The sequence below is a fragment of the Phascolarctos cinereus genome, unplaced genomic scaffold, assembly GCF_003287225.1.
Source record: "Phascolarctos cinereus isolate Bilbo 61053 unplaced genomic scaffold, phaCin_HiC Scaffold_1;HRSCAF=81, whole genome shotgun sequence".
Taxonomy (NCBI): domain Eukaryota; kingdom Metazoa; phylum Chordata; class Mammalia; order Diprotodontia; family Phascolarctidae; genus Phascolarctos; species Phascolarctos cinereus.
In genome coordinates this window covers 20,579,347-20,601,243 of record NW_027555514.1, presented here as the reverse complement: position 1 = coordinate 20,601,243, position 21,897 = coordinate 20,579,347, and the positions used below count along the sequence as shown (strand labels likewise).

The 21,897-nt window shown below is 41.3% G+C and overlaps 1 protein-coding gene across 2 annotated transcripts in view; it reads right to left on the bottom strand.

Annotated features, from left to right (window-relative positions):
* The window catches only part of ZNRF2 (zinc and ring finger 2), a 46,505-nt gene that overhangs the window by 11,981 nt on the left and 12,627 nt on the right, over positions 1 to 21,897 (bottom strand). For both annotated transcript variants that reach the window (XR_002325850.2, XM_020993217.2), the window contains exon 2: positions 8,279 to 8,374. Coding sequence is in view for 1 of the 2 variants with exons in the window: in XM_020993217.2 (XP_020848876.1) it covers positions 8,279 to 8,374 (96 nt within the window). In the remaining variant the exon portion in view is untranslated. The remainder of the gene's footprint in view (positions 1 to 8,278; positions 8,375 to 21,897) is intronic.

Here is a 21,897-nt window from a genome sequence, read left to right as displayed (position 1 = left end):
ATGGAATTCAACTGGATCCTCCTTTCTATGACCTCAATGTCTCTCTAGGTCTTGGGGACATTCTTAAATGAGTTGTTTTTGTGGAAATCAAGTAATTTGTTTCCTGTTCTTAATTTTAAAAAGCAAGAATCTCTTACTAAATTCTCTCAAAGTATCTCAAATATTTTTAAGACATTTTTATATTTGAATCATATCTGAAGCACTTCAGAAGAACTAAATAACAATAATGTCCAAAGAGCTTCTAGCCAATGGGATAGACGCCTTGGCGGTCCCGCCTCCTGTCACTGCTGTCTCCATCTTAAGTCAAAATCAACAAAAGGATCTACCCAGATTATGTTTTTTATTTTATCCCACTCACCTCTCTACATAAGTTGAAGCGAAAATCTAAAAACTGAACAGGAAGGTAAAAGTTATAGAATTCTTTCAAACTTATTCCTCAAATTTCTTTAGAAACACTATACAGATGAAAAGTAAAAAAGTATTTGGTTCTGGATGTATATGTTACAATATAATATTTATGTATTAAGTTTCAAAAAAACTTAGTGTAACAGATGTGATTTATTTCAACTCAACACTTTGTACTTCTGTGTTTGACTTTCAAGAGATAATTGATTTTAAGATGGCTGAGATGTATTAAGAAAAGTTTTCAACAAGGGCCCAAGATCACAAAGCTAGTGGTGGTCAGGAATGAAATCCAGACCAGCTAGCCAGCTCACAGCCAGGATTTATACCCACACTCAAGGCTCTCTCCACTATCACACACTGCCCAGTGTCTGTAAGTCAGAGGCCTCCAGAGAAAGGAGAGGACTGAATCCTTACGGGACAGAGCAAGGACAGCACTGGCACCAGGACAGACGCCGCCATCTGAACACAAGTAGGGTAGGAATGAGTGATGGTCCTATGTCTTACTCCTTTGAATTAAAGACTGTTGACTTCAAAACTTGAATGTCACCTTAATACAATGGAAACATTCAGTAATAATGACTTCTGAGTTTGAATACTCAAGACTAGCATCCCTGCATGTAACAATCGATCAAGACCAAAAGAACAATTTTGTTTCTAGTTTGTCTTCTGGAAAAAGGAAAGGATTCAAGTGATAAAGATGGTTCTACTTTTTAAAACTCTATTCTATGTACAGAACCCATGTTCATGAATAAAAATTCATAAACATGACCTACTTTAATTTTGTTCTCACATATAATGCCTTTCACATAGACCGTTAATTACTTTAAAACCAAAATACTTAATTCAAAACAGCCAGATATGCAAAATTAAAAAATGTTTAGTACGTCCAAGCAAATGCCTATATAGTTACTGCAGATCAAGGCAACGTGGAAAAAAGCCAACAGCCAAAAGTCTTAAATGAAAATTAAAAATATCAGAGCTGTTAAGAGGCAGCCAAGAAAAGCCCATGTGTAATTTCATAACCATCATGAAATTGAAGCTCAAACACCCCAAGGCATCAATGAGCTCTTCTGAAGTATACCGAAGACAAGCACTGGGATCTGGATTAACATCAGGCATTTTACCTGAAGATTTATTTTTTGATCTTGAACCCTCAATGATAGCAGTAGAAAACAAAAGCAGCTGAAATGTGAAACATTCCCTAGAAAGACCAAGAATTAAAATAAGTTTACATCATTAGTAAGAAGCAATTACATAAAGAATGAAAATTGGGGGCTCAAGAGAGGTGTAAACACTAGGTATTTTTTAGGCAATGGACTCCTATATGAACTTTTCCAGATTCCTTATCCAGATAACCCTCCATTTCTGGGATCCACAGAAGAGCACAAGCCATTCCATTCAAACACCAAGGTGCCCTTCATATGCACTGTAAGAAGAAGAAACTAGCAGAATAACCATTATAACAACACATACTTTTGTCTATGTGGAACCCCGTGCTGCTCATCTCCAAACAACAATTCCTTCAAAATGCTCGGACTCAAACTACTCCCTCTGCAAACTAAGACAGACGTCCCAGGAGCATTTTAATGAATCTGTCTGCACACAGTCGTTTACATGTTATCTTTCTCATTAGACTGTCAAGTACTTGGAGCACACAGTAGGTGCTTCAATGTTCATTTCCATAATTTCCCCTGGCTTGCTTTTTTTATCCATCCTTTACAGATAAGTCAGGCTTGCAGAAAAGTAACTCCCAAATTCTTCTACATGAGGGTGCTGGTATTCCCCAAGGCAGGTTTTCTCAAGCTATTTCATGAAACCATTTGAGGGGACCATAAGAAAAGAGCCAGGACATTCAAGTACAAACCAACCTGTCACTTTCTTGTCTTTTTGGGCCTGGTCAGGAACAAGTGTTCTTCACCCAGGGTCTGTGGACTTGGCTTTTTTAAATTTCAGATATTTATTTCAATTGTAATCCTACATGTTTTAGTTATGCATTTGAAAGGGTCTATGACTTCAGACTGCCAAAGGGTTATGACACGCAAGGTTAGGAGCCCCTAGAACCAGGCATTTATTGAGCACCTATGAGTGGGCCAAACACTTTACAACTGTCATCTGATCCTTCCAACAAGGCAGGGAAGTGGGTCCTATTACCCTCCTCTGACAATTAAGGAAAGTGAAACAGACAGAGGCTAAGTAACTTTTCTGTGTTTTAGAAAATCGAAGAACTCTTCAAGAGTTCTGTTTGCTCAAGCCCACCACCACATTTACCACCTGCTTTGAAGATGGGCTTTTGGGGAAAAGGCAGACAGCAGGCTAAGTGACAGCTAGTCACGTGTGTGAGGCTGGGCTGAACCTAGGCCTTCCTGATTGCAGGCAGCTCTATGGAGGGCTGCTCAGGGCTAAAATGAATCACTAAATAGGCTGTGATCTAGGATCCACAAACAGGGGTGGCACGGTGCATAGTGTGTTGGAAGACTTGGTTCTAATCCCATCTCAGATGCCAAACTAGAAATGACAGAGGGAAACTCACTTCCTTTGCAAACTGGGTACAAAAGTTGTAGTATCTAACCTCATAAGGGTTACGAGGCATAAACAAGTGAAGGTCTATGAGGAACTTTGCAAAACTCAAACCACTATTAGAGAGTTATTTTACAGTGCCTTTATTTGAATTCAACTCGATCAAGCATTTATAAGTACCAAGAACACGTATGTAGAGATTCCGCCAACCTCTTGGTAAAAGGGTCAACTGGGCAAGGGGTGGGGTAGGGAGTGAATACATATGCAAGTCATTACACGGAAGGGAGAGGCTCAGGAAATCATTTAAGAGCTGGTAGTTAAACTGGGCCTTCAGGGCAGAGGGGAGGAGAGACATCCAAACACAGTGGTTTGGAAGGATTGGCTAGAGATGGACCCAAAGTCTGTATTTCAGCCTTCCAGGAAGGAACCAATGAAAGTTCTTCAACAAGGGAATGACACAGTCTGGCCCAGGCTTTAGGAATATTAATTTGTGGAGGCGGCATTAGATCAGGCTATTTTAACATTAATATTTTAATAGTCCTGATGAGAGGTGAGAGGACCAGGTGAGTAGAAGACAGACAGACACAGGAGATGCAGTGGTTCTCACAATCCCTGCCCTCCCTCAAGGAGCTTCCACTCTACCAGGCTGGCAGCTGATTAGATATAGGGGGTGAGGGCAAGGTAAGATCCAAGGATTATTCTAAAGGTGAGAAGCTAGATGAATGGAAGCATAGAGAGGTCTCAAAATAGAGCAATTTGGGGGCAGCTAGGTGGTGCAGTGGACACAGCACCAGCCCTGGAGTCAGGAGGACCTGAGTTCAAATCTGGCCTCAGACACATAACGCTTACCAGCTGTGTGACCCTGGGCAAGTCACTTAACCCCCATTGCCTAACCAAAAAACAAACAAACAAAAAAGTAAGAGCAATCTGGAGGAGGGATGGGTTTGGGGGGAAAGACTGTTTTGCACATGCTGAGTCTTAAAGATACTGGGTCAAGTTACTTAGCCTCCCTGGTCTACAATCTGTGAACTGAGGGGGTAGTGGTGGTAGAACTGATGAGCTCTAAGGTCCCTTTTTAGCTCCAAATCTATGACTGTGAAAATTCAAAACTTGTGAAGATTTTTGTTTTTGGTTAGGCAATGGGGTTAAGTGATTTGCCCAGGGTCACACAGCTAGTAAGTGTTATGTGTCTGAGGCCACATTTGAACTCAGTCCTCCTGAATGCAGGGTCGGTGCTCTATCCACTGTGCCACCGAGCTGCCTCTCTTATAAAGATTCTTACATAGTGAACCTATCATATCCAGTATTTTCCCCGCTATGAAACTGATGACAATAATGTGCTTCTCTCTCTACTAGATATGGAAAGAACTAGTGGAGAGAAAGGGAAGAGGCACCTTGCAGTACTGGAGATCTGCAAACATCTCAACAAAAATGTAACCCAGAGGGGCCATTTTTCTGGGACAATTCTAGAAAATTAAAATGCTTAGTGAATACCTAGAAAAGGAAGTGGTGACCACTCAGAGGTCATGGCTGACTAGCTTCATTTCCTCTTTTTACGGGTTACTAACTTAAGTTTGCCTAGCCCGCAGCAAAGCATTCAGTAAGGCATTTCTTGCTGGCTCCAAAGAGTAGAAAAGCAGTGGTCAATGGCTCAAGGTGACACTGGAATGAAGTCTCCAGTGGCATGCCCCTGGGGTCTGCATTTGGTCTTTGCAAGGCTCTGGCAAAAGGCAGAGAGGGCATAAAAGTCAGACTAATGTAAAAAACCCAAGATGGGAGAGGACCAGATACTGTGGTCTGTTGCCTCAGGAGCTTTTTAATGAACCCCTCTCTTCTCAGAATCATGTCCAGTCATGCTGAAATACAGCCAGTATAAAGTCGAAACAAATTCATGGTCCCAAGATGAGAACCCCACTGTGGTGAGAAATGGCCAGTACATGTAGTCAGGATGCCTTTAAAAGAAGTTAAATCATGGGGCAATGGATAGAGCACCAGCCCTGGAGTCAGGAAGAGCTGAGTTCAAATTTGGCCTCAGGACACTTGACACTTATTAGCTGTGAGACCCTGGGCAAGTCACTTAATCCCATTGCCTAGCCAAAAAAAAAATAAGTTAAATCAGGAAATAAAATTCTGTCTCCTGATCTTTCCAAAATCTACGACAAGGAATGTGCAACAAAACATTTCTTGCCATAATTTGCCCATTGCATAAAATTTAAATTAATCATCCAAGTCTTTATATTGAGTGATGCTCAGATGACCAAGAGCCATGAGTTTTTTGTTCTCTTCTCTGGCCCCTTACTAACGCAGCCTGAGGCGACCTGATGGCTCAGAGAACCTGAACTCACTCACCAGAATCTTCAGTGACAACCAATTTGCACAAGGATGAAACACACCCTGTTTGGCATGTAAAGCCCTTCCTAGACTATGATTCACTTCTCTCACACACGCTATGACTAGCCAAAATGGCCTCCTCCACAGCCTTCATTTCCAGGCTCTGAGGCCTTCCCTCACTCATCTTCATGTCTCTGAGAAGCCCTAGCTCCCTTCACAGCTCTGCTCAAACACCTCTTTCTACATACATGAAGGCTGTCCTCATCTCCCCCCTCCACAACTCAATACATTTCATATAAACTTCTAGGTGCGCATGTTGTCTCCTCTGAACCCAAGTAAGCTTCCAGGACCATCCCTTCTCCTTTGACATCCTCGGCACCCAGCAGACCTGCTAATGTAGACAGGAGACCCGAGAGGTTTTACGGTGGGGGTGACCTGTGGTGTCCACTGAGAAGGGTGGGAGTGGGAAAAGCTGGAGGCTCCCCAGGGCTGGGCAGGGGAAGAAGAACACAGAGAGACCATTTAAGGAGAGACTTACAAAGAAACAATCATCCAGAGAGGCAAACTAGTGTGATGGCATTAAGAATGGAAACAAAGACAGGTGCAAAAGACAATGGAAGAGGAGCAGCCAGGTGGTGTAGTGGATAGATCACTGGCCCTGGGGTCAGGAGGACCTGAGTTCAAATCCAGCCTCAGACACTTGACACTTACGAGCTGTGTGACTCTGGGCAAGTCACTTAACCCCACTGCCTAGCCAAAAAAAAAAGACAATGGAAGAAATAATAGGCTAAGATATGGGAGGGCAAGGGATGAATCACTATTCCAGGGTGACTGGAGAATTGATGGAAAGAGAAATTGGGGCGTAGATATAAATGACAGTTATTGTATGCACAGCACAAATCTGTCAGACAAATCATTTCACCAATTTCTTCCATTCATGGTCCTTTCTAAAATCCTCTGCTCTGCTTCTCCTCATTCCGACAAATTCAGTGGAAGCTCTACTTCCTAATCATTTCTATCAAACCATTGCTCTTTTCCATGATAATCAGAGAAAGCATATATACAACACCACCAAAAAAACCCTGAAGTTTTAAAATGTTAAAAGAGCACACATTGGTATGTGAGATTTACATTCAACATAAGCTTAGATACAGGTTTCTTAACTCCATATAGATGCACTGCATTGACACCACATGGGCAACCAAAAATAGCAGCCACATTCAGAATCAACTTTCCAATAAAACCTCCTCCTTTGTTTGGCGTTCGCTCCTTCAAACCAGACTCTTCCTTCCTGTGGCCAATGTGGAAGAATGGTGGGAAGTGTCAGACCCTAAGGCAGAGGCAACACTGTCCACTGATTATTTTTCTATTGACAACATAAAATATTTAGAAACATTGTTCTTGTGAATATCCACTGGCTACTCAATTCTACTGAGCAAAGCAGCCCAACAGAATTCTCGTCTGTTGGCAACGTCACCCCAAACTCCTCTATTAAATCTGAGAAATATTGGGGCGCCCACCAAGAAAGAGGGTGACCCTCTCCGCCGGGCTTGTTCTGCGGCCTTCAGGATCAAACACAACTCACCCTTCCAGCCTTCTCGACGTCATTTCTTTCCCCGCACTCTCTAATAGGGACAGTTTTCTAGGCCACTGCATTGGCCACCTCAAGCCTCCTTCCTCATCTGTCACTCAAAGAATCCCTTCTCCTTTAAGGTGCAACCGCACGCAACCCAGGCTGGGCGGGGAAGTGAACAGAGTGGTAGGCCTGGTGCTGGAATTGGCTAATCCACCCCCTTCTAATTCACTTTTTTACTTCAATCTCCCATTTGGCATCAATTAAAAAAAAAGTGTCCTTGGCCTAAAACTCTTTCTACGCTCCCAACTTGTGAGAGCATCTCCCCCATCACCCATCTCAAAGGTTCTATAAAGATTTATTTTCACTGTAACTTCAGGGAGTGATCTTTTCCATCTAAGCTTCATATTTCCTCAGTGGCAGATCTCATTACATGAAAAAACAGAAAGATTTTTCCAATGAATCTCAGTTTAGTAATGTGGGGAGAGATGGGGTTCTCACCTACTGTTCTACTTTTTGCAGTTGTGATATTTACATTTCAGAAACCCTAAGCCAAAGTTTATTAAAAAGCTGACTTATTTTGCATACCCTGCCCCTAGCTCTGAGTCAATACCAGACATTCAACAAATAATTTTTTTTTATTTTGAAAGTACTGCTATTTCACAAGCTAGCTTTTTTCATGACAGTATTCACATAAAGACAATATAACTGAAAATCAGCACAACCTTCTATTAAGCCAAGGTCAAGGTTCCTAGCACGTCCTCTCATCCCTAGGGAGTCCAGTCATCCTTTTGGGGAGGTGGCTAATTGATCTACAAATAGAATCTTCTGTGAGTGTGAGAAATACTACCATCTCCACCCACAATAAAAATAGAACGTTCCCTCATCCTTAACTGAGCCCTAGTCTTCTGGGTTGCGCTTCTTTCAAGGAGTTTGGCTAGCTGGGGCATCAGACATGTCTCCATCTCCTTTAGCAGTAGGAGAAGCCAATAACAAAACCTCTATGAAATGATTCTAAAGAACACAGCCCCAGTGGGCAGGGTAGTTAAAGTATAGTGGTTTGGACTCCTCCCCCTCCCCCTTCCCCACCTCCAACCCCTGGGGCTGCTCTGTAGCTGGCCAGTCTTTTGGGGTTTCAGCTCTCCTTGGGCGTGCCTGCCCCCTACTCTAACTTTTTTGGGTATTCTCGAGCCACTGCAATAAGTTTGGGGGCACAAAAGGGGATCGACACTGCCAACCCTGTTTCATACTTAGACATAAGCTGCTTTTTCCCTCAATGGAGCTTAATGGACTTGTTTAAAAAAAAATTAAAAAAAAAACAAAAGCAAAAACCAAAACAAACAAAGAAACAAACAAAAAAACCCACTAAGATTCTCTATCCCTGCCTTAAGGAAAATTTTTGGATACTGAAGTTTCATTAAAGTGATAAAGAGACCAATACTGGTGACTCACCATTATAGGTTATCCTTGGCTTTGTTAAACACATCACGAGATGTAAGTCCATTTCATCTGAAGGTACAAACTTGGAGCACACCGGGCACTTGAAACCTAAAAAGAAAGAAAGGAAAACCGTTTGTCTTTTCACTTTTCTGGATCCTGAATTTGAACCTGATAACTACTGCACAACAGATACAGTATTGATGGTGTCTGTGATGGCCTAGTATAACTGGAGGTAGAAAAAGGGGAACCTTTGACAGGTGGTATTTGAGGTGAGAGAGCCAGGGAAGCTTGGAGATGAGGAAAGAGCATTTTGGGGCAGACCGCTGGTGGGTAGGCCAATGGGACTGCACAGGAAGGAAAAAAGAACCGATCCTGGCAGAAAACCAACTGGTTCTTTGTCTCCTGTGGACACATGGGGTGTGAGGATTACTTGGGATAAGAAATAATGTAGACAGGTTTTCAGTTTGTCAAAGAAGTGGCTGTGCATTTACTGGTATTTCTCTTGGAGGAGCTAAGAATTTCAAGAAGCATTTTCCAGCCCACAACTTTTCCCCCTTCTAACCCTTTTTAAGAAAAAAGAATGCAACACAATATTCAATACAGGAAAAAGGTCTTTTTCCTGATGAAGTTCACTGTTAAAAACGGCATTCCAGATAAAAAGCCTGGAAGGTCTTGGCATCCTTATCAAACTGTAAAACAAATACCACAAAAATGTTTTGGGGGTTTGAAAAAAAAATCCACCACTAAGGAAACTATGAATGACAAAGAATGATGCACTCAGAAACAGAAGTGTTCCAGAATGACCGAAATCTCCATAAGGAGATAAAATACTGCCCTGTGACCTTTCATCTCATTACCTGCCACAGAAAGTTAAGCAATGGATCTAAGACATGGAGATAGTCATGCTCCAAAAGATTCTGAGTGGGTCCTTGTCTGAGTTCAATAGCATTCAAACCCATGATCAAGGACAGACATGGAAAAACAGACTGGTCAAAGGTATGCTAAACATACAGTGTGATAAGCATCAAAAGCTTGTGATCTTAATGCCAAGTCATTTAAAACAAGTGACTGTAGCAAAAGTTGCTATTATTGTAGCAAAAGGAAATATTAAAAGGTTCATTACAATAAACCCAACTATTGTAATAATTATCAATAATTCTCATTGTATCTAATCAAGATATTTAATTAGCTAGGCAGAAACAAAAGGTTTGTAAAACCATTTTAAATTTTAAAATAGTAAATAAATTTACTGTTTTATCAAAGACAATGAAAGCAGATATGTAAAATAGCTCCTGGTCCTCTAAGACCAGACTTTAGATACTACCTGTCCTCATCTAAAAGAACGTAATTTGTTCTAAAAATGCTATTTTTGCTGTTGTTCTAGCATATTTTCAGATATAAAATTTCGCTGGCTGGGCGAAATTTCCAGGATCATGATTTGCTCTCCTCTTTAACAACTTAGGCATAAAACTGCCCTTTTCCCAGTTCCTGGATAACTCACAGATGCTCCAAGTTCAGCAAGGTCTGGCCTACTACACCTTAGCTCCAAGTCCCAGGGATTTCTACCTGGGCTGTCATCAGGGCAGGAACATTTTGCAGTAGTGATCCCACTCTGGCTCCAGAAATCATAATACAGAAACACAAAGTTGGGAAGACGCTCAGAAGCCATCATCTATACCAAAGTGAGTGGCCTACCTTCGCATGCAGGCCGGTACCAAAAGGCAATGACCCAGCTGGAGAACCTAGCCCATTTCCCAGGAGCTATTGGAAAGCTTTCCCTGACATCAGTTCTAACCCTGTGCCTGCTCTGCTCCTCAGGCTGCCCATCCTCTTGGGGTGGGGGTAGGAGGGAGCAGAACTATTGAATCACTTGCTAGCTGGGTATGGTCTATCCCTCAGTGCTTCTCTGGGCCTCAGTTTTCTCATCTACCTGTTTGTTCCCTTCTCTCTGAGTTTTCTCCAAACCTTACCACACTCCCCCCTCCCCACCCCAGATACCCAGTCTCCTCATTAACCTCACTGCTTTCTCTGTAAAGCCCAGGGAGTCATATGGAATGTCAGCCATTTATAGAAGGTAAAATAAGTATTAAATGTAGCACTTAATCAAAACCAAATAAAACTTCACAAAAAAAATGTATACTATCAATATATTTACTGCATCCTCCACTGAATTCTACCTGGACATTTCATGCAGAGCAGAGGGTGATCTTGGGTTCTCAAAACCTCTGCCAGCCCCAAGGGTGTTTAAGGCTTAACGCAATCCCTGCAGGCTCCAGCTGTCCCAGTGAGGCCCTCACCATCTATCTGTGCCTTTACCTCTTTATCAGCTCGCTTCCTTTGGCAGGCACACACATTTTAAAAACAGTTTCAAAGCATATTCTACACTTATTACAAACTCACTTCAAATAAGTTGCTTGCTTATTCATGGTCACCATTACAATACGCTAATACAATAAATCAGATAAATCTGACAAACTCACTCTTCTGCTCAAAAAGCTTCAAGTTGACTCCTTATTGCCTGGAGAATGACCCCACAATGACCCCAAACCTACCTTTTCAATCTTGTTTCATTGGACACCCCTCCCGCTTTCAACTTCCCCTGGTCATAGATAAAAGGGGCTTGCCAGATATTCCCAGATATCTTAGCCTGCCCTCTTCTGCTTCAAAGAACAAACAATAAGGGCTGACTACTACGCGTTAGGCACTAAACTAGGTACTGATGGAGAGTCTTAGACAACATACTCTACTTCCAAGGAACTTATTTATATTCAATCACATATAATAAGTAAATAAGTATTTGTTCAGCCATTTCAGTTGTCTGACTGTGACCCTCTTTGGGGTTTTCTTGGCAAAAGTACTGGAGTGGTTTGCACTTCCTTCTCCAGCTCATTTTACAGATGAGGAAATTGAGGCAAGCAAGGCTAAGTGACTTGCCCAGAATCACACAGCTAGGCAGTATTTGAACTCAGGTCTTCCTGACTCCAGGCCCAGCACTCATTCTATCCACTGTGGCTTTAAAATTGAAACAAGAGCTTCTATTTGATCCTAGAAATTTAATGAAGAGTAGATTTGGGGGAAGAAAAGCTGCCTGGAGAAGAGGAAGCTCGAGTAGGGAAGAAATACCTAAGGCCAAAAGCCAGTCCCCAGTGGAGAGTGGCCCGAGGATATGGAGGACAGAGGATTCTCAGAACTTCCATCTACTGACAACCCTAGGAAAGGGTACTCCAGACCACTAAGAGGAAAACGGATCAAAACCACCCTGGTCTTACCTCACTCACCAGACTGACAATTCAGTCACCACCTCAAACATCAAACAAGAAGTTATTAGGTGCCTATTATTGCCAATGTAAGAAACAAAAGATATAAATGTACGTTCTTCTAAAGAAAAAACTCCCTTATCAGTCAATAAATATTTATTGAGAGCCTTCTACGTGCCAGGAACTGAGCTAGGGAATGGGGAGACCAAGACGCAAAGGACAGTCCCAGCTACTCTGTCCTCTCCTCCTACAAACAGTAAAAAGCTGTGCCTATCTGAAGAGAGGGAAGTCAATAAACATCCAGCATCTACTATGTGCTAAGTGCTGGGGATATAAAAAGGAGGAACAGACAGCCCCTGCCCTTGAGGAGCTCACAAGTCTAATAGGGGTGAAACACAAAGGGAACATATGTGTACGAACAGGCCACAGACTGTATAAAAAGAAGAAAGGCACACAGAATCATGACCGAAAGAAAGTTTCCTGCAGAAGACGGGATGCAAGTGGAGACTTTGGCTGGGGGATATCCTCCCTGACCGGGATGAGAGCCTGCCCAGGTCTAGGTCAGGCGCCATCACACCAAGAGCCAGGCACTGTGCAGATCACTTCCTTCTCCTCCTATTTCCTCCCTTCAGGGATACCTGCTTTTCCCTCAGTGTTTACAGTTCTTCATCTGCCATGATCATATTCCACCTTGGACCAGACTTGTTTACAAACCAACTCACCATTTTCTACCGCCTACCCTGGCATCCTTTGTCCCTAGCATAGCACCCTGCACAAGAGGCAATACATGCTGTGTTTTTGTTTAACAGAATTGGGATTTACACGGAAGACTGCCATTATAATGTTTAAACAGATGTTGTGCCAGTCAATCACCTGCACAGGAGCTGAACTGTTGCACCAAGAGAGGTTCAGGCTGGGGGAGGGGTGGTGGTGGTAGTCAAAAAGACCTCAATGAATTGTCATCCTGCCTCAGACAAGTCACTCTGCCTCTGAGCCTCAAGTGAATAAGGGAAGTTCTAAGCCAATGGCAGCCAGGAGAGGAGAGAAAGGGCCCCTCTCCTCCCCAATCACAGGTCCCAGGCCACCTTCCCCCACTCCCCAGAAGGTCTTAATTCCAAGCTTGGGATAGGATGAACTCCTTTCCCAACTGAGCCCAGGCCTCACAAACGCCAGCTTGCAAAGGAGAAGTTTATCCTTCTGTCATCTAATACAAGCACTACTGAGTATTTCAGCTCCAGAGGTCCGGTCTTCTCTGGCTATCCAGTCCTTCTTTAGTCCTTCCTGCACTCATCATTTCATAATCCAAAACTACTCAACCCTGGTCAGAAGCCCATTCCTTCAAATCCTTTAACAATTGAGGCTAAGTAAGTGACCCCAATAGGGTAAGCTGTAAACAGGCATCTTCCCTGGGAATATCCTTGGAGGTCATTGACAAAAAGATCCTCTATACATATGCCAAAACACAGCAGCACTATTTGAGATAGCAAAAAAATTAAACAAATTACCCTACTTAATAATCGGGGAACAACTAAAAAACTGCAGTATGTTGATGAAATAGAATATTATTGTGCCATAAGAAATATTGTTTTTTGCTTTTTGGTGAGGCAATCGGGGTTAAGTGACTTGCCCAGGGTCACACAGCCAGTAAGTGTCATGTGTCTAAGACTGGATTTGAACTCACGTCCTTCTGACTCCAAGGCCAGAACTCTATCCACTGCGCCACCTAGCTGCCCCTAGAAACAATGTTCGACTAACATGAAAATGTTTAATAGGAATGTATATGTAGAGCCTATATCAGATTGCATGCCATCTTAGCAACGGAGGAGGGAAAGGAGGGGGAGAAAATTTAAAACTCAAAAAGCTTATGGAAGTGATTGTTAAAAACTAAAAATAAATTAATCAATAAAAAAAGAAACAATGTTTTTGAATTTCAGATAAACATGGGAAACTTCGTACTCACTTACTATCCTACCCACACTCTAGGATCTTAGGTTGGATTATTTAATCTAATCCAACTCATTAAAAAAACACTACCCATGAACAGTAAAGTATTTGTTCTCCCCCATATTATCAACCTTTATGATTCTTTATAAACATGATCTTTTCTGAGTAAAGCCCTCCACCAAAATGAATTTTTCCTTGTAATAAGTTGAGAAAAATCCAACCAAGAAACCAACCATCTGATAATATAGACATCATCCTCCACATATCTCTCCTGCCAAGAGGAAAAAAATGGTTTCCTCCTCTTTTCTCTGGATTGAAGATCGGCACCTGGAATTTCAACATCATTTTAGTCTTTTCGTTTACATCACAGTAGTTGTGTGCTCTGTTGCTTCCATTCTTGCAAATCACACGAGGAATTGAAATTGATGGTCAGAAGTTGTCGTACAGAAGACGCTTTCTGAGTAAGGGGATGCCCATAACTCCATGACTGACCAAGGTCAGGTCATGCAGATTAGTAAGTAGCAGGGCCTTTGACTTCAAAACTCAAACTACAATTTCAAACTACAACTTCACCCAAAAGTACACCGGAGAGAATAAATGGGTGACAGCGCATTATGAATGATGAATTAGGATGTCAGGGAAGCAACATCAAATCAATCAACTACTATGAGCCAAACACTGTTGTAGGCACAGCCTGCAACAAAAACTTTCTGTCCCCAGGAGACAAATAACATGTATATACAAAATAAATGCAAGGTAATTGGTAGGAAACAAACCCGCTTTTCCCCCAGACTTTTCAAGTGGTATCACATAAGCTGAGCAAGGAAGGAACATCCCTAACCTAAGACCCCAAACACAGTGGGTAGACCAGTGTTGGAGAATTTAAAGGACACCATAAACATGACCAAAGGTATCCCTGGAATCCTGAGTCTCTGAGCTCAGAATTCTGCTGGGACCCACTGAAGGACTGACTGTTAGACACACAGTCTCAGATGAAGATCCTACCTTTATACTTGTAAATCGCTTGATAGTTGTCATAGGGAAGGTAGGAACAAGTATAAAGATTAAATTTGCTGGGATGAATTATGCAAACCTGTTACTATCATACCATATGAACACTTATTTTGGATAAAAAGTGGATCGTAATAAGGCAATATGATATAAAAGACTGACATACTGTGATATATAGAGACCATAGCCCTAGGTCTAGATTCTATCTCTGAGGGGATAAATCACCTAATCTCTATTCACCCAACAAATGAAGCTGTTTGATCAGATGATTTCTAAGGCTCTAAATCATATGATTCTACAAGGTCAGGTAGCTGAACCAAAGATACATAAATACTTGAGCTGCCTTTATCCACACACAGGGATAAGCACATGACTGTGCCTTTGCCTTCACAAATGGGGGAGGGAGAAGCAAGCAGACAAATACTGATAAGCCAACTTGTGTTTCTGTTCAATTAAATAAACCAATGTATTAAAGGGGGGTAGGGGCTGTTTTTTTCTTGACTTTAAAATTAACTCAAACCACTAATAACAAATTTTTCTTATCATTTATAAATTAAATTAGGGATTCTTAACTTTGTTTTCTAAATGCTTTCATAAATGTGTTTCAATAATTACAATTAATTGTGTTATTATTTCTCTGAAAAATGGTCAAGAGTTTTAAAAAATCCCCAAAGGAGTTCATAATACAGAAAAGACTCAGAATTTCTGACTTTGAGGCTAGTCAAAATACTACCAATGATCACCTTAATCATTAAACCTGGGGTAGAATTGGACTAACTAGAACTCAAAAATCTCAATGTGGTGTGCCCCACTCGCTCCTACCTCCCTGCAACATATACTTGAATAGGAAATCCTCAGCCTGTGCCTTCTGAGCCTCACTCATTCTCCTTTGGGGCCGACTCTGACTTGGTTTTTCCCATATTGTATTCAAATTACCAATATTTTATGTTCTAACTAATTAGCTATTACTTTTAAATGCTGTCATTATTAAAGCCCTGAATCTGAAAGAACCAACCAAGGCTAACAGGAAAGCAGTTGATCTAACTTTGTTTCTAACTTTCCACAATGTCAGAAAATGCACCACGGGTAGTATAATAGCCACATGTGATGAAAACTGCTTGTTAAGGATTCTGGCATAATTTGAATATGACTCGAGGCCTTTGCTTTGTTCTCATCTTTGTCTCTCTTTCAATCCTGTTAATATTTTCATTACAGAAATACATAGGCTCCAGTGGTGAGGAACTTTGCCAAATCTGAGGGGGATAAAAGTATCGCCTGGATCAGAGTTTGCTAATAGATCAGTCTCTCTCCCCCCAAAGTACATACAAAACTACAATAGTCAATAATCTGGAGACTTGAAACAGAAACAAAGCAACACAATTCTGTCAAGGAAACATGAAATTAAGATAGCATCACGGTGAGGAAGAATACTTCATCCAGGGCTCTCCAAGAAGGAGAAAAAAGATATCTTTAAAATGCATATAAATGCATATAAATAAGCTGGTCAAAAAAAAAAACTGGAAAAGATTTTAAATGTTGAGGGGAGAAGAGACTGCAAAGTCACCTTCTGTTTAATTATTTTTAAAAATGTAAAATAGCTGAAAGAAGAAAAGGGGACAAGTTGAAGGTAAAGACATCATCGTAAAACATGGACACTGGGGTGCCATGGGACACAGCATGCAAGAGGGGAAGGCAAAGGACCTGCCCACCTCCCCCCCCCCAACATGAAAAGCTGGGAAACCACAGAGACTACAGTGGGTGTAGTCTACAAAGTTTTCACCGAGGTATGAGAGGTTAAAAAAGATTAAAAACATCGTCAGGAGGCCAAAAAACTTTGTACATCAAATTTGGTTGACACACTTACCATAAAACTATTGGCTCCAGGAGGAATATAGGTAGCAGTGGTAGAAATAAAAAAGAGGAAAACCCAATTAATGCAAAGTGAAGCCGGGCTTCATTCACATTATGCAACAATAGTGGAGGCCCCTTCAGTGATGGGGCAGAAGACATTCCCTTTGGGAGTCAGGCACCTGCTCCTATTTCTGCTCCCAGGCTGCCTGTGAATGCTCATATGCTCAAAATTCACTCTAGAAAGTGCTAGGTACGGAGGGGAAATGCGACTCAAGTAGCTTATCCAAGTCCTTCTATTTTCACTGAAACTACTGATTGCCCCAACCAGCTGGCTGTACATTGATTGGTTCACTGTTGCCTACATCACTGAATGTCACTTAGTCTGGCTTTGTTTCATTAGAATTACTATGTAACAAATATGCAAATACGTTGTTAACTTTTTCAGTTGAAAATTCTGTAACTGGTGATGGGCCAATTGTTTAACAGATACTTTTCAACCAAGTATAAGTACCTAATAAGTAAGCACAATAAAAAAAGAATTAAGATAAAATTCTTGAAACAACTGAAGTCTCACTTTCTAGACTATCAGAACATAAATTAAGAAATCTACTATATGTGAGCATATGACATATTTTGAATATTACACAAAAGTGTCAAGTTTTAAATTTAAGATAAACAAGCCAGAATACTGGAGATATCAATCTTAATATACACCTATCCTTTTAACACTGAACTAAGAATGAACCCACATATGGAATTTTCACATCAGAAGGTTAAAAACTTCAGGCATATGTCATACTTCAGGTAAACCCGGTGCAAGTTCAGATGTACAAAATTAATTAAGAGCTGATTATATTCCCCATAGGAAGCCTATAAATGGCAAATCTTATTTGAAAAGACCCTGGAAGAATCTCATTAGCAAAAACTGAATAACCACATACAACTCAGAAATACTTTGATTTCTTAAGTCATCATCTTGTGAAAATGTAGTGTGTATGTATATAAATGTTTCCCCCTTTTCCCTAACTAATACTGAGATGACCAGACTTTGTTATTTGGGTTTCTTTTTCTCACATAACTTCCCTAAGGTTGTGTTCCAATATACCCTGAGCCTTAATCTTTTCCCTAAGGATCAGAGATTTGTCCAAGGTCACTTAGGTTGTAAATGCAACAGATTACCGCCCTACTCCCACCCCAAAGAAAAGGCCTCTGACAGGCAGAGGGTAAAACCAGTAGCAGCAACAAAAAGAAATCACTTTCTTGGCAAGTCAGTTCCCTTCCACGTGAGCTTCAGGTTATTTTAAGTCTCCACTAATTATTAATTATATTTTAATAATTACTGTCTACACCTAGCAGTAGTTTTCCATGCTATGAATGATTTAGAGAATTTTTTTTTTTAAAGCAAGATACAATCCCAATCCAGAGGGTTTCAGGGAACACATCTCTGACTTTCCCACAAGGGTGCAGCCCTATTTTACAAACCAAAAGGATGTTTCTAAATCTGTAACAAACTTCTGGTAAAAAAACAAAACAAAACAAAACACAAATCATACTTCTAAAATTTGCAAATGGACAACATTTAGCAAATGGATAGGAACCTTACCTTCCTTCAGGGAATTCAGAGTAAACTGGTTTGCTTTAGTTTGGAAATTCTTACTGTTTACATGGCCAAGAGTAATTAACCATTACTACAAATTACTCAATGCAATGCAATTTTTTTCTGGTTGTTTTTGTCAATTAAAATTATTTGCTGCAAAAAAATACCTCAACAGTTTTATGATATGACACAATGTTAACACCTCAGTTCCAAAGTGTTGATTCCAGTCTAAAGGACTGAGATCCTAAGGCTCCCTCTCTCATAGAGGCAGAGTACCCTTAAAGACGGGGCTGGTGAGGCTGACTTCTTTCTTTCCCAAGAGATAGTCTTCTTGAGTTAAGTTTATATTTAGTCAGCACAGTTGCAAAGGAAGGACAACTTATTCTTGTTAAGTCTGCCATAAGGCAAAATCTGAAGATCCAACTCTTCTTCTGTACTTGAAGTAGGAATTTGGTCCCTAATTCCATAAACATCACCCGTCCACCACGCTGTATAGAATTATTCTAGTTTTAATCACCACATATTACAATGATGCGGAACAAGGGTAACTGGCCTTGGTCAAGTGGAAGAAGGTAGGAAGAAGAGTGGAAGCAGCCACCAAGCCCAACCTTCCCTGAACCTCACCATTTGGGCCACACTCAGTTTAATGCCTCCAGAATTAAAAGTAGCCCCTGCCCAACCAAGGCTGGTCTGTAAAACAAGACCCCAACACAGTAGATCCCTTCTCTTTGGTATTCCATTATCTTGAGGTTTTCTAGACACTGCTCTCTCCTGGTTTTTCCTCTGAGCTGTATGACCATCCCTGTTTCCTCTGCTGGATCTTCATCTATGTCACTCCCACTAACAGCTGAGGCTCCCCAGGCCTCTGTCCTGGGTTCTCTTCTCCCTTTATACCAATTCTCTTGGTAATCTCATCAGCTCCCATAGTTTATCAGATGACTTATCCTGCCCTTCTACCTCTAGCTCTTCTATCTCCAACTGCCTTTTAGATATCCCAAGGTGGAGATCCCAGAAACATCTTAAAATGAACATAATCCAAAAGTGAACTCATCCTACCACCTCAAATCCTCCCTTCTTGCTAACTAACTACCCTGTACTGTAGACTAGAATACCAGCATTCCAGGGTACCCAGGCCCACAACTTACCTGTCCTCATCTCATACCTTGAAATAGCCTACTGGTTTTCTCCATCGTCCCCCATCTGTTAAACAGATGTTCCTAAAGATAAGTCTATGTCAACCCCAACCTCTACCCCATTCCATTACATCAATGCCACTGGATCAATATAAAACCGTTCGGCTTTTAAGGCTCCTTTCTACCCTTCCAATAGCTCCTCATTCATATTCTAGCCTCCTCCTACCATTCTTGTCTTCTAAAACATTACTTACTACCAGCCATCCCCAACCAGGGATTCATCAATCCAAGAAGTAACAGCCTTGCTACTCCTAGAATAAGACACTCTTATCTCCCACCTCCAAGCATCTTCACTGGCTTCTTGCTGTCCCCCCACCCCTCATTTTGTCCCCCTTCATTTCCACCTCTTGGCTTTCTTCATGGGCCAGCTAAAATCCAAGCTTCCACAAGAAGCCTTTCCCATTCCTCCTTAATTTTAGTGCCCTCCCTTTGAGACTATCCCTAATTTACCTTGTATATACCTCATCTGTACACAGGTATTTTCCATTGTTGTCTCCACCATTAGACTATGAGCTCCTTGAGAGCAGGGATTGTTTTTTACCTTTCTTTGCATCCCCACTTGACACTTACTAGCTGTGTGACCTTGGGCAAGTCACTTAACCTGGACTGCCTCACCAAAAAAGTGTCATTAAGAGTAGAGAGAGTGCTGAACTTGGAGTCATTTAGACTTGAGTTTGAATCATTAGCTATGTGACCCTGAGCCTCAGTTTTCTCACCTGTAAAAATGGAAATAATAGCACCTACTTTACAGGGTAAGTGTAAGGATCAAATAAAACACCTAAAAGTGCTGTGAAAATCTTTAGGTGCTTAGACTATTTTTTGAAGATGTACCCCAATGATGGAATCTTTATAACTTTCCTTAAAGGCATAAAAGTTCTCATTCTCGTCCCCCTCCCCCAGATGCCCTCCCTCTCCTCACAATCAAAATCCCTGCATTTTTCAGATTTCAGTTACAATGCAGTTACATCCTGGCCTGGACCAGGATGACATTGGCCTTCATGCCTGTCTAGCTATTAACCTACTACCCACAGTCCCTTCACTGAGCTTCTGGTGTGACAGCACATCATGATTTGGTATAGTTCAGGGATAGGAAATCTGTGGCCTCTAAGGCACATGTGGCCTTCTAGAAGTCAAGTGTGGCCCTTTGACTGAATTCAAACTTCACAGAACAAATCCTGTGTCCTCCACCCCTGGGTAGTTCCTTTAACAGAATACAAAGGTAAAGTCCTATTTATTTAGTATAACTATAGACAGCTGCTCTATGGTCTGAATTATGTTTTTGTAGTTTTAGAGTCAATTCTTGTTTCTAAGAAGCAGCACAATGTGTAACATAGATCAAGCACTCACTTCAGTAACTGTACCTGTTGGCAATGAGGCAAGACAGGAAGCACGAGAATGAGCTAAATTCATAGAATTCTGGTGGAACCTCAGCTTTGCCCCTCTTTATGGAAGATTCATTTTCAATTAGCCTTTCTTCCCCAAACTACAGAGATGTAGTGAAATATTCAAAAGACAGAAAACACAAACAGAGGAACTACAGACACACAGCAAGACCTGTGGGGATAACAGACTTTTTCAGGTCTTCCCTCTTTTCCCCTAAAGGCTTTATGTAGTAGCTCTGGGGCTGAATGGACCTTCAGGAGCCATCTACTTGGTGCAGCCTACTTCGATTGGAGGCCCAGGGAAGTTAGTGCATAAGAGAAAGCATTTAAACCCAGGTATCTCCAGAATCCAGAAACCAGGCTTCTTTCCACTGTTGCTGGCCTGCTTTTTAATTATTTAGGAAATTCATTAAGCTATACCAACTAGCATATAGCATATATAGCTATACCAGTTCATAAACATTTAATCATGGACAACAATACAACGGAGTACTTTAAACAGCCACAAATTTAAGCTCTCCAAATCTCAGTTCTAGCCAACTTTCAATTTTCCAGAGACTCATGATTCAAGTCTCATGCTTCTCCTTCTGTCTGTATTTTTCCTATTAGCATCTGTATCAGATGCAAAAGTAGAAAAAAAGGTGACTCCTGTGAAAGCTGAAGACTGATGAATAATCCACTTACATTCCTATAAAGTTTTCTAACTACATAGAACTTTCTCCTATGTTCTCAGTTGATGCTCTGCGGAGGAAAGAGAGAGGGAAGAGATAGGAATTAGAAAGATGGGAAAAGAGGAACAAGAATGTTGCTAGTACAATAAATAGTATCCACACTTCCTTTGTCCTGGGGAGTTCAATGGTAAGAGTCAGGGCTCCAACCCAGATGTTTTGACTTCAAATCCAGGGATATTTCTATTACACCATAAGTAAATTATAAAAGGTTTTGGTGGATAAAGGCAGTTGGCTAAACTGAAGCCTCAGGTTTTGTTCACAGCATCTTGTTTCTCTCTTCTACATAACCAGGATTGACTAACTAGTAGAGAAAATAATGTAATCCTCAAACTGAAGTGACTTGAATGGTCATTCGTACAGCTTCTCTGAAATCTTCAATAAATAGGATCTCTCAAAGCTGCTCGAGGGGCAACCAGGTGGCGCAGTGGATAGAGCTCTGGCCTTGGAGTCAGGAGTACCTGAGTCCATATCCAACCTCAGACACTTGACACTTACTAACTGTGTGACCCTGGGCAAGTCACTTAACCCCAATTGCCTCACCCCCCCCAAAAAAAAGCTGCTCAAAAATGTGGGATGCAAATAAGACACTCAGGACGGGGACTTACAAGGATTTGGGAGAAGGACTGGGAGCACTCTAGGCTAAAAACAAAATGTCCCTTACGTGT